Raw genomic sequence first — 13,898 nt, forward strand, 5'->3', positions numbered from 1 at the left:
TGTTTCTTTGTTTTTTAAATCAATCCTAAGATTTTATTGTTGACTCATTTTCATTTTATTTTGCTAAATTATTTTTATTCAAGTTTTAAATTTAGTATATTTATATGTGCAGTAGCAGGTTGTGAAATTCAACCATTAATTGTTTTAACTAATGAAATGAGTTGATTGAAGGATAAAATGCACAGCAGAGATCAATGTTTGTTTATAAACTAAAATGTATTAAACATGCTTTCTTTTGGGTGATATACTTTTATGCAGTAAAACATCAATTATTCAATGAATTATGGGAGGAACAAACACTAAAACACGAAAAATTCTACTAAATAAAATTTGCATAAAAAATTCTGATTATCAAATTACAAACAAATATATATGTTTGACAGACATATAAACATATAAAAAGACATATAAGCACATTGCTTTGCAGCAATGTCAGGAAGTTTTTTTTCCAACATTATTTCTGATGAATGACAAATCTCTTGCTGCGCCAGCCAAGTAGTTACTCAAAAAAGCATCGTTATTGATTACTTGGACTTGTGAAGTTTCTTTGACTCCATTAATTTGACTCTGTGGAAGCATTTTCATTGATAGGAGAATTTCAGACTTCTGCAATAGTTTTACCACTAGAAATTATCACTAAGAAAAAAATTATACCAAGGAAACAGACTTCAGAACAAACGGGTGTCAGATAATCAAGATCCTCACATAGTTAAAACGGTTCATTAAAAAGGTTCTGAATCAAGTCCTTAATGAATTAATTTGAAAAATTAATGGTGTATTTTTTGTTATGAATGCTGTTATTTTATCCGTCTAAAATGACAAAATGTAGTTTTTTAGTTAATAGTAATCCAACTTTTTTAGGGTGAACCGGGTCCGCCTGGACCTCCAGGACCTCCCGGTGTTGTTGGACCACAGGTTAGTTTTGTTGTGGTTTTTTTTTCATTTGAAATTGTTCAGATCTATACTGTAATTGTGTTTTCTTCACCGCTTACCTCCTCTGTAACTCAGTTTGTGGAAACGCTACTGCAGCAGCAAGAGAAATGTAGGACACAATGTTTTCCAGCCAATCTAAGGAGTTGCTGTATGTAATGGTTGTGTTGTGTTTTTTTCGTGTGATCATGTTAATCTCTGTTTTATATTAAATTAATTATATATTCTGTTATTTAATTGATGAGTTGGTCATGCTTTGAAACGACATCTCTGCATAATCCCCAACAGAAATTTACGTATTTTATCTCCAGAGCCCAACATCATAATTGTCATTGAGTTAAAAGAAATCAAGATAGTCAATATATCTTTTTTCCTGAAATCTTAGAGAGGGTTATAACCATCGATACGATAAGTTCTCATAACATGCCATTCAAATATGACTAATGCCAATATGTTTATAATTGTCATGTTTTGCAAGTTGCCTCATAGTGACCTCTAATTTTGTGGGTTTGTGTGTATTGATATTTTTGCACTAGTAGTGTCAAATTTTAATTTCAAACATCAGACTTTGAAGACCAGACACACCCTGCTTCAGAAAGATATCTCAGAAAGATATTGAAGAGTTAACATCAGATTACTACGTAACCTTACATGCACCTCATACACATTCCTCAGCTAAATTTCTGATGAATCAAATACATGCAAGAGCTTGTGTTGTATGTGTAAATGTTTGACCCATATGTATTTAGTTTGTCAATGAATGAATGGCAGAAATCTGCTGCCCTTTGCCGAGATCTTTTCCAGCCTAATTTCATAGCATAGTCTGAAACATTATTATTAAGTCAAAACGAAAAAGAAAATTACTAACATACAAAGATATTACATTTCCCCTGTATAATATTTATGTTTTCATAGTTGTGCTTGTTTCATGTTCTTGTTGGTGCTGTCATCTGGCTTCCAACATCAGACTGGAATTTTTTTTTTTATCTTTGATATAAATATTTAGTGAAAATCATCAAAGAATTTTATGTTCATTTTTTCTCATTTTTGTAACAGGGATCAGCAGGAGAGCCTGGGCCATCTGGAGAAACTGGACCGCCGGGTTTGCCTGTGGGTTTCCTCTTCTTTTTTTTTTAATTAAAAAAATCATTTCAATATTTCAAAAAAGTTGTGATAAAATTGTGGAGTTGACAATAGAACCTGTTGAAATGAGCTATATTGACTGGAATCACCTGACATTCTGCTTCTAAGTTTAGTCGGTCTTCAATATATCAATGTTATCCTAAGATTTATATTATTATAAGTTAATTGAAAATTCATGTTACAAAACTTCAGTTTATTGAAAATATATTTAACAGGGGGGTTGAAATAATTTTGAGTTCAGAAAAGTTTGAGTTGATGAATTTCTCAGATATATTTGTTTTCGCCCTATTATTTTTTCATAGCCATTCCTATGATAGGATGTCTCTGTTAATTTCAAAACGCTATAGATTGTTTTTACAATTTCTCTTATGTATTGCAGTTGTATGGAAGAAAAATGTTGAAATTCAATGTGACATGGTTAGAAAGTTCTAGAACTAATGCTATTTATAACCAATATATATGTTGGTCCTCTAATGATTATAATTCTAACATTTCTTTTTTCCCCTGCATGTAGGGTGTTCCTGGTGAAGCTGGACTTCCAGGACCTGCTGGCAAAGAAGGCCCCCCTGTATGTTTGATGTACTTTTTTTTTCTTCAAATAATCCATGATTTCATTATACATTTAAATGTGTCATGCCCATTTTCCTGCGCATTATTTTATAGTACAGTGTAGCCTGGATAACTCAGCATTTATTATTCCAGTGGATGGTACAATACCAAATTCAAAGAGGAAAAACTCTCTTTGTCGACACAGCATGAACAAATCTCACTTAAGTCATCAATAATTTAATATGCGTTATCACAACTCATTTTCAGCAATTGCCAATGCGTTTATCAGTTCAAAAATCTTTATAACATTAGTCTTGTGTGTTCAAAAAATTTAGTGTTTCATTGTTTTTGTCATTTGTCTGTTGATTGATATTTGTTGAACATTCTCCCCAATACCTTTGAGTAGGTTACTTTGAAAACTCAACCTGTAGATTATGAAAGCCAAAGCAGTTGTGAATGATTTCTGAAATATTTGAGCGAGATATGGTCGAGAAAGTAGGATCCAAATGTTTCAAGTGAGAGAAGGAAAGCTATTTATGACAATTGCACTGTTCATTCACAAATCACAGATAATCAAAATATGCTTTTCCTACTCAATTTGGGATCATTCTCAATAGAAAAACTTTGCAGATCAAAACATTTTATGAATTCGTAGATGTTGGAATATATATAGAATTGTTCAACATTATACAGGCATATATGCATACATGAATGATTTTAAAAAATTGTTAAAGGTGAAATGAAATAAAACCGTGCTAACTTGACACATTCTTATGTCATGTTTTGTGATCCCCTTGGGGTGTCAAGTCATCAAGGTTCCACTGTATCATGCTTCCATGAAAGGAGTAAAGTTGCACTTTAATTTTTACATCTGATAAACATATAAATCCTAGTTCTATTGATGTTAGCCAGAAAACACAATAATTTGTGTTTCTATTGAGCAATTCACCCAAGATCTTTGAAGCTATGTATTTTAGAATTTAGAGCCATAAAGACTTTTTTTTCACTTTATGAAATCTGCTTTTGTATACCTTGTTATTCTTGATTAGGTTATATTGTGGGGTGGGAGTAAACCATTTCCTAAACTTCCATGGTATAACAGGGTTGGGATATAAATATTAGAGAATAAAAACTTTCCTATTTTAGTGTTTTAGTAAACTGTATTATCTGAAAACCACATTTAAATAGATTTGTCCAAGAAAAAGTCTGACCATCATTGATGTAGAACAAATCTGTAACTCTAAAAATGCCCCATACTTTTGACAGTACGAATTACAACTAAATATAATTCTGTTTGATATCACCAATGCTAATTAAAGCCAATGCTACCAAGTCTAGTGTAAACAAAATGGATTTGTGATAGTCTTTGTATATTTCTAGCAAATCTTTGTGGAATAAATTTTCTTGCAAAAAATTTTCTTAACCCTTTAAGTGGCACAGCAGAAATCACTAAACATCCTTGAAAATGCTGTATTGTTTTTAATCAAGTAGGCCTTCTTCAAATTTTCAGCAGGTGCAGATTAAGGAACATAAGAAAAAGTGTTCTATTAAGAAATCAACTTTACAAAACCCCTGACCTTGTGAATGCTAAAATAGGAAGCTTTTAAGGAGGCGAGCTATCTCATTAATGCTTCTTAAAGAGTTAATTAATGATTATGTAATGGGTCTTCTGAACTCAATTGCCCTTATAGATAAAAGCCTGTCCTATTTTATTATTTTTAATACTGAAATAGCATTGTGAATGGATGATGTATTAGATTTAGCAATTTTTAAATGCTGATGTAAACAAATTTTATTATTTTATTTCTTTTCAGTGTCAGAACTTGTGTCAAGATATTTTTCTAATTTTTTCATTTTACTTACAGGGCGTACCTGGACCACCTGGTGAAAAAGGACCTATGGGACCTGTAGGGCCTCCTGGATTTCATGGTGAACGGGGTCTTCCAGGGCCACCTGTAATATCATTTTGCTAATTTTCTTAAGATATTTCTCTGAATTTGTAATCATGCCAATAAAAAGAAATGTGAAACTTCTTTTATTATATTTACAACCATCATATGGTTGTGTGACAAAGCGGCAGAGCTGGGACTTGAGTAAAGGAGTTTTGGGTCTGTGTCTCGTGTTACAATGAGAACTAGATTGATATATCCTGATTCGTGCTAGTCATTGACCAGGATGAAAGTGAATAAGAGCTGTACAGTCTGGTGCTCTAAAAAAAGTGTATGGTCGCTTGATCATTCATCAGCAAACAAAAAAGTTCACATAGTATTTTGGTGGGGGGCAGGCAGGGCGGTAGCGTACCTTCTCGGGGCCTCTGGGCAGACATTTTTTTAGGGACACCCCTGCCCTCTAAAAAAAAAAATTATGCAAAATGAGTGTGCATTTTTTGTAAGGCCCCCATACAACTTGGGGTCCCGGTTGCCCCAGCTTATTTATGGCCCTGGGAGGGGGACAAAAAAAATTTTATCAAAGTTCACACCTAATTATGTAAATTGTAGAATTTATTTTATTTTCAATGAAATTTGTTTTGAATTTGTTACTGAAGCTTATTTTAATTTGTGTATATAGGGTCCCCCAGGATCAAAAGGTGAAGTAGGAGCACCAGGAGTTCCTGGCCCACCTGTATGTATTTTCCAGTTTTTTAATTTATATTAATCTTAAGTTTTCAAAAATTTGGACTACTTTCTGAGGAGAACCAGCAACTAAAAATTTTAATTTTATAACACTAGATTCAATAAATTAAGTAACAATTTCCTTTTTTTATGTAAAAGGACAATTTATACTATTTATCATGATTAATGTGACGTTCTTTAGCTACATTTTCAATATAAAAATCCTGTATTATAATTTATCATATGTTTTGTTGATATAAATCATGATGTATAACTAAAAAAAAGCTATTTCAAACAATAATGAACCTAACATTTTATTTTTTTTCAAGGGTGAAAAAGGAGCTACTGGAATTCCTGGAGGACCTGGTATTCCTGGAGAAAGAGTGAGTTTTCATATTTTACAGTTATGTATGCATCTTTAAAATAATTTAAGAGTGAGATTATTAAAATTTGATGAAAAAATACCATTAAATAGCTCTGATAAAGTATTATTCAAGGATATTTTTCTTAATTGGTTTAAAAGTGACAAGTATTTAAGCTTAAAAGTGACTGGAGTGTTTAGCCTAAAATTAACTCATAAGATTAGATCGCAAGTTAATTTCAAGCTGATTTGAAAATCTCATGAGGATTAATGAGATTTAATTATCTCTAATGTTATTATTTTTGTTCTTGGAATGGAAAAATTCTTGTCTCAGAAATAAAGATTTGATGGTTTGCCACCTTACAGTCAATATTGAATCAGTCTGAAAACCGATTTGTGACATTTTTCTGCTGTTGAAGGATGAATTTATCAAAATGTGTAAAGGTAGAAAAAATATAAAAAGTGTGGAGGAAGAATCTATTAAAATGTTCAGTTGAAAACTTTGCTGTGCTCGTTTGTTTTCTCATCTGGACTTTCTGCAAGACTCGTTATTGCTTATTTTCTTGGCAACAAAACCTTTGAAATTCAGCCTGTGTTGATAACATTATAAGCATAGATATCAGCCAATGATATGTGCATAAACTTTTTGCCACTATAATGGTAACATTCCCCCCCCCCCCTCCTTCTGAGAAATCGTGCTGTGGTTCAGTTGCAATTCAATCATAGCATGATTAGACCGTAAGACCTTAGACTTCATTATTTTTTATCCTCTTTACCTCAGATTATTTCTTTGAGTGTTTAGCCTATATTGTTTTCCTTATAAAATTTCTTTTTAAGGGTCGCCCTGGTGCTCCTGGACCAGTGGGACCGGTTGGGCCCAAAGGAGATAAAGTAAGTGAAAAAAATTGTGCTAATTATTTTTTACAATGTTCCTTATTTTGAATCATTAAGATAGATTAACAAAACTGCAGCCTAATTTTTTTTCTTTGATTTCACTGAATTGAAATTGTTACTGATATAAATTTATGTATTATTTCTCTATGATTAATATCCTAAATATATTCTGATACTGATGCACATTAACCCCAAACTGTGTAAATAGTTGGTAATGTACCTTTCTGTAGGTATGAGATAAAAAAATGTCCTCTGTCTTTTACTGTGGTGATGCAGCATGAACTGAAGATTGCTCAGTAACCAACCATTTACCAAGTTCTAAATTGTACAATAAAATGGTAATTGCTTGTTGATGTTTATACATCATGGTACTGACAACTAAAACTTATCATAAATCTTAAAAAAATGATCAGATATAATAAAAAAAAAAGTTGCACACCTCAATCCAGGTTCATCACTTGCTGATTATCTATTGAAATTTCTGTTGTGGAGATTGTGATAGATATTACTGCAAATACAAAATGTTTACTGTGTACTTGCATACCTAAATGCAAGAATCTAATGAAGACGGCAACTTCAGATTGTTTCAATTTGAAGAAAAAGTAAGCCAAATAATTTTTTTTTTTCAGGGTGATGCAGGAGCTGTTGGACCTGTTGGAAGAGATGGATTACCAGGATCAAGGGTAAAGTTATAATAATGTATAGATCATCAAATGGATAATCTGTTGGTGGCTTAAATTATAATATGAGTTCTGAAATAGATCAGGAAGGACATAGAAGACACAACTTGTCAAACAGTAAAAAATCGGTGATTTGTTGAGTAATTGGATGAGAAATTTTTAAGTTCCCATGGAAATAATTGTAGAAGTTGCATCTTTCAATGTAGACAAAATGAACTTGAAAATGTCTAGTTGTTTAATTACTTTCTTTAATGAGAATCACATCAAGTAAAAAGAATAAATTTCGTTGATAAAGTGATTAAAATTTGACAAGAACATTAACTCTGGTAGATTTAAAATTTTGATACGTTATTTTGGCAAATAATGTGCTATGCTGGTTTAACCCTTTTAGACCCTGGTGCCACAAATGTGGGAGTTGCTTTTTCTAACTACAAATTGTTTTCCTTTGACCACAGGGAGTTAAGGTCTTAAAGGATTGTGTAATATTTGAGTTAAGAATATGGTGAATATTATCTTTGGGGGTTCTGATCAGAGGGCAACACTTAAAGTTGAACTTTCAAGAGTTTTCAAGATGGCTTCCTGAAGAAAGTGCCTCTAGGAAAAGCGCCATTTATTACATTAAATTTAGCAATAAAATTTTGTAAAAATTTGTATGTGAAGATTAATATACTCTGCATCACATATTGACTGAAAAAATTTAAATCAAATTAATTATTTCTTCACAAAAGTTTTAAAAAAAATTTTAATATTGGAAAAAATAAAGATTTGATGACATTTATGTTTTTAATAGATTTTTTTTAAGTATCAAAAATACAAAAAACATCTTGAAAATTCCAAAAAATGAATGCTCGAGTCTGAAAGAGTTAATATGAAACATTGATTGTAGCAATTTTGTCTATGAAAAAAAAACCAGAGTACTATCGATGAAGGAATAAAATCGCAATTGCATGCAAAATTTTCATAAAATTATTCACTTAATTTTATGAAAAGAAATGCTGAATGATTCAATCAAAATATGAATTAGAAATAACATTTTTGCTATCAATACATTTCATTTAGAAAGTTATTGATAACAAATTAATTATATGATATGTATTTGGGAAAAATATAATAGTTATAAGATATAATATACAAAAGTTTTTTAAGAGCTTGCTGATGCAAAGATATGTTTAGGAAAGAGAAAATTCAACTGCCCTTGTGGGGAATTGAACCCACATCCTTTCACTTTGAGAGAGCGACATCATCCTCTGATAATAATTATAGTTTAATAATTTATTATTTAGCACTTCTAAACCATGATTATGCTACTTTCAGGGTTTGCCAGGACCTCCTGGGCCAGCTGGAACACCTGGAGAAGATGGTGATAAGGTAATGATGAGCAATATCAGTATTTATAGTTTTAAAATTTTTAATTATGTACACTGAAAATATTTTTTAATATACACACACACAGAGATATGATTGATTAACTCTTACTTTTTTGGAAGAAACAAAAACTATATATATGCACTATTTCTCTGCTCATACTGATTGAAATAATTTTCTGAAATAACAGCAGGCTTGCTGTAATTGTCTACCAGGCATAAGTGATTTCAAAAATAACTTTTTTGAATTTAGATATTCTATAAATTGGCACAGTTTGGTTTTTAACTTGTGATACACGTACCTCTGAGGGTACATGCTAGGTGTTCTGGGGTAAAAAAAATTGATGTAATATGCAGGCAAATTGTTAGAAAAAATAAAGAAGTGGGAAAGAGTGTAAAACGTTTCCTATGGCATAATTACACGGGGGGGGGGGGGGGCCACATGTGCAATGTGCAAGCTTCCTACTCATTTACAAGCGTAAGCACACATTTCTGGTGACTGGCAAGTCTACTCGTTTCAAGGGATGTGCTAGCATTCTATGTATTTCTAGGGGTAAACATAATAAATCACTTTTTAAATAAATATGCTATTGTGGATTTTAATGTGTTTTTTTTTCGTTTGCCAACAGGGAAGTATTGGAGCTCCTGGTCAGAAAGGTTCTAAAGGCAACAAAGGGGATACAGTAAGTGATATTAATATATATACATACATATTTTAACTTTAAAGTTTTTATAGCTATTGTTTATATTGTTCAAAACCAAATAATTTCTTAAAAATTATGCATTTATATTTCTGTTTGCATTGTATATTTAATTAAGATATGTATATAGTGATACCTTCTCAATTAACAAAAATGGCTCATTCCAAAATCATATTCATTAGCTGAAACACAATTTTCCATAGGTTTCTATGGAAAAATAATGAATTTGTTCCAGACACTGCTTATAATTTGAAGATGAGTTCCATAAAACAGTGAAAAGCAAAAGAAAAATAATATTTGTGAAAAGTTGAGATAAACAACTTCAGAATTGAATGAAGAAGAATTTATAGGAAGACGAGATACTGAACATATCTTTTATTTTACTACATATGCTATGCAGTGGAGCTTGTGAGCCATAGGGGTAAACAGTGTGAGAGGTGGTGTGCTATGTGATTTATTCAGCTCATTTCTCTCTCACACACAAGCATCAGATGGAAATGATAAGTTCTTAGAATGTCCAGACTGTTTAGTTTGATATTAAGTGTCTCACCATATGCACTGAAACCATTCAGGTCTGAATCTTTTCTTTTCAGTTCATTTTCTCTTGACTTAATCATTCATTTTTCATGAAATAGAGCAAAATCCGTTTGAAAGAGGAAATGTACCTGGAAAGTGGTTCAGAGGTTAAAATAAATTAATCTTGCTCAAGTAACAGTTACTGATTGGATTCATTTTGATTAGCACAGAAATTTATCTTTTTTGTGTGAGTGCATGCATCCATATTAACTAAATGTTTGTTAGCTGAGGCAGAAAAATGTAAAAAAAAAATCTATTAGCTGAAACATTTGTAAGCTGATTCATCACTGTACTAAGATGAATTTACTTCGATAATGATGGCATTGAAGTTGCATGTTATAAAACAAAATATCAAGTAATTTTCATTTAAAATTGTTTGTTACAGGGCCCAGCTGGTCCTACTGGTCCACAAGGTGAAAGAGGAGAACCTGGTGCTCCAGTAAGCAAAAATTCACCTATTTATTGTATGGGTTTGCATATATTGTTACATGAAATGTGTATATTTTTCTAACTACATAATTGTATATTAATTGAAACAAAATTATGTTAATTTTTGGATACATTCTTATTAAATATTGTTTTCAGGGTGCTCCTGGTGATAGAGGTATGCCTGGACTTCAGGGTCCCAGAGGACCCAAGGTATTATACAACATATAATATTTAGTTTTTCAAGTGGTATCTCTCTCTCAACTCATTTTATTTGCAATTGTACTATAATGAACTTTCTAAAATTGTGAACAAAGTTTTTCCAATAATGGCAAGTAAATATTAATCTGAGAATTTATTAATTGCATGAGCAATATTCTATTTTTGTTTAGTTGAAATGATTAAAGCAGTCAGTTTAAATTTCAGTATCAAGCTGAATTATTTCATTCAGTTTGTAAATACGTACCAGTCATTTAAAAAATTAGTTTCTCTTGGATCAGTGCCGTCTTAACGTATAAGCAGATGAGCAGTCATTTCAAGTCAGGTGGGATTGGGGGGAATGCTCAGAAAAATTATTTGCCTGGCTGCCCATAATGCTCTTTAGACGGTCCTGTCTTGAATAACGAAATTACAATTTCATACTCAGAATTCTATGCTTATCGTGTGACTTCTTGAAATGGGTGAAACTTTAATTTGTGGAAGGCCAAAGCATTGATCGCCAAAGCATCAGCATCTTTGGTCAATCAATCTCATCACTGTAATCACAACTGAGGTATTGTTTTTGTAGCTTGCTTAATATTTATTTTGATTTTTGATTGTAAAATCAGAAATTGAACCAGAATTTTTACTTATTTATATCCTAGGGAGAAGATGGACCTATTGGGCCTCCAGGACCTCCTGGTGCTGCTGGAAAACAGGTAATACAAAGTTCTAATCTGCAAAGAGCTGTTTTAAGCAACAGCTTCTTTCACTTTCAAATTATTGCCATTGATTATATGGTATTTCTTCTTTTACTATAGCAACATCTAGTTATAATGCAGTGAATTGTATATACCCACTATTATTTATTTAATGAATGTCAGACATTTTATTCATTTTTTTTTCTTTACTTGTCATGTTTTTATTTGATTATGCCAGTATTTGTTTTAAGGTTTGAAATGAGCGAAAATCCTATTTTGCATAAGCATGCATATAAAAACAATAATGCAAAAGAGTGATCACATTCGTAATATTAAAATATTACTAATTCATTTCTATGGCACCTTAATTTCGACAGGGTCTTCCTGGACCAACTGGCCCCAAAGGAGATAAAGGTGACAGAGGAAAAATTGGAGCTCCTGGTGCACCTGGGCAGCCTGGAGAACCTGGACCACCTGGCTCAAAAGTATGATAAGGATTCTATAGTATATTTTTCTGCAGACATTTTTTTGTTGATTGATTCTTGAATATTTATTATGTATCCTGTGAGTTTCTTTGTAACTCTATATTAAGACTAAATATATGGGTGAGCCCTCATCTAATGAAGCTATTCATGGTGGATATTAGAGAGTTCCACAATAATTCCAAAGAATTATACAATCCTAATTAGAGAGTAACTGCATTCAGAAAATGATGACTGGCATTACAATGATCCCCATAACAATGAAATCATATTTCTCTCTTTTTAAATCATGATTTTATCAAGCTGCTCTATGACTTTTATTATTATTTTAGCTAAAAAAGTTTATAAAAAAAAAATAGAAATCATGGAGTTATTTTTTTTTACATTTGTGTGGTCTTATATTGATACTTTTTCCTGTTTTTCAACAAAGTTTAATCGCATGCTGTTGTGAATTCTTAATGTAGGACTAATGTCTGAACAAAAATTTGTTTTAGAAACGTGAGATCGAATGATTCAGTTCTTATTCTGAGTGTGAAAGCTTGAAATAAAATACTTCTGGCAGCCCATAGGAAAGTCCCCGGAACTCTGAAATACACATTTGGAACCATGAAAATGTCTTCTATCTAATATTTTCAAATACACATGACGCTGTTAAAATGAAATTTTTCTTACAAATACACAAATACAAAGGCCACAACATGCAAATTGCCTAATGAGGTGGCTGAAAAAAGATGCCCATAAATTGGAATGAAAGAGATAGGGAGTTGCTCCAGACCAACTTAAACAGGCTTGCAGCATGGGCAAATGAATGGAGCATGACGTTTATCGTAGATAAGTGCATGGTCGCTCATTTTGGTTTGAACAACCCACAGTTCTCTTACGAGTTGAATGGTGTCACTATCCCGAATTCAACTAGGGTCACCGATTTGGGAATTCTCATTGACGAGCGACTTAGGTTTTCTGAACATTGTTCAGCGGTGGTCAAAAAATCAGAATATACAGAAAATCAGAAATCAAAAATAGAATGCTTGGTCTCATTTTCAAAAAGGTCTCTTCACGTTCTCCTAAAATCATTCTTCCGCTTTCTCGAGGCTTAGTTCGTCCTGGACTGGAGTATGCTGTAAGGTTTTGGAGACCATACCTACAGAGGGACATAGACTTGGTTGAAGGGGTGCAGAGAAGAGCTACGCGTCCTTATTGGCACACAGGGCTTGAGTTATGAAGAGAGACTTCATTTTTTGAATATGTTTACATTGGATGAACGTAGGTGTCGAGGAGATATGATCGAAGTGTTCAAAATTTTCAATGGGATTGATAGGATGGACCATGAACTTTTAGTAGACTGCCAATCGACTGCTTTTACAAGGGGACACCAGTATCGACTGGTGTGGGACAATGCAAGGTTATGGTGTCGCAGGGAATTTTTCTCTAATAGGGTTGTTAATAAATGGAATAGCTTACCCCCGGAGGTAGTAAATTGTAACACAATTGACACGTTTAAAAAGAAGTACGATAAACATGTTGGGGTAAATCGAGAAGCTCTATCCATACTTAGAATAAGACAACCATAAGTATTCTTTATGGGCATTGTATAATATTTTATCATGTGTATATATTGTTTATAATTCGTGTTAATTGCATTTTTAATTGGGTTGCTGTATTTTTGAAATATATGACAACCATATTTTTATGGGCATCTTTTTATCAGCCACCTCGTTGGGCATTTTGTCTGTTGTGGCGTTGTATTTGTATTTGTATAAATGTATACATAGATGTCAAATATAACCTAAATACAGCAACCCTGTTCTGCCGCTGTGGTGGTCGAGTGGTCATAGTGACGGACTCACATCGCGGGGACCCGGGTTCGAGCCCCACCGTCGCCACAGTGGTGGTCGGCTGAAGTTGGTTTTCTGTGGTTCCCAACTTTGAGGCGCAAATGCGAGCCAATCTCCCCGTTAAAAAGTCTCGCCACAGAGAGCAACAGTCCTACAAACAGTACAAATATTCAGTCACTACACATCACTCACTTGACTTCTGAGATATAGATGGCAGCACTGAAAAATCATACACAACACTAGATACGCACTCAGACTATTAGGTACATACACTTACACTTCCGGCACAACTCACTAGGTAGTAAATTGCCCATGGCGATAGACCTGAGCTGTGCTCGGTTTCAAAAAAAAAAAAAAAAGCAACCCTGTTCTGCATATATCACGAAAGAAAAACTAATAATTAATATTAGGTAATACACTGCCCATAAAGAAGATTATGGTTATCT

At 32.7% G+C, this 13,898-nt stretch overlaps 1 protein-coding gene across 1 annotated transcript in view; it reads left to right on the forward strand.

Annotated features, from left to right (window-relative positions):
* The window catches only part of LOC149068697 (uncharacterized), a 109,407-nt gene that overhangs the window by 57,207 nt on the left and 38,302 nt on the right, over positions 1-13,898 (forward strand). Inside the window, exons 33-46 of the mRNA XM_089251400.1 lie at positions 862-915; positions 1,987-2,040; positions 2,588-2,641; positions 4,488-4,577; positions 5,191-5,244; positions 5,564-5,617; positions 6,433-6,486; positions 7,119-7,172; positions 8,484-8,537; positions 9,163-9,216; positions 10,196-10,249; positions 10,396-10,449; positions 11,100-11,153; positions 11,513-11,620. Of these exons, the coding sequence (XP_089107526.1) occupies positions 862-915; positions 1,987-2,040; positions 2,588-2,641; positions 4,488-4,577; positions 5,191-5,244; positions 5,564-5,617; positions 6,433-6,486; positions 7,119-7,172; positions 8,484-8,537; positions 9,163-9,216; positions 10,196-10,249; positions 10,396-10,449; positions 11,100-11,153; positions 11,513-11,620 (846 nt within the window). The remainder of the gene's footprint in view (positions 1-861; positions 916-1,986; positions 2,041-2,587; positions 2,642-4,487; positions 4,578-5,190; positions 5,245-5,563; positions 5,618-6,432; positions 6,487-7,118; positions 7,173-8,483; positions 8,538-9,162; positions 9,217-10,195; positions 10,250-10,395; positions 10,450-11,099; positions 11,154-11,512; positions 11,621-13,898) is intronic.

The sequence above is a fragment of the Pholcus phalangioides genome, unplaced genomic scaffold (genome assembly GCF_987345545.1).
Source record: "Pholcus phalangioides strain wild (caught in Gottingen) unplaced genomic scaffold, Ppha-v1.0 ptg000024l_1, whole genome shotgun sequence".
NCBI lineage: Eukaryota > Metazoa > Arthropoda > Arachnida > Araneae > Pholcidae > Pholcus > Pholcus phalangioides.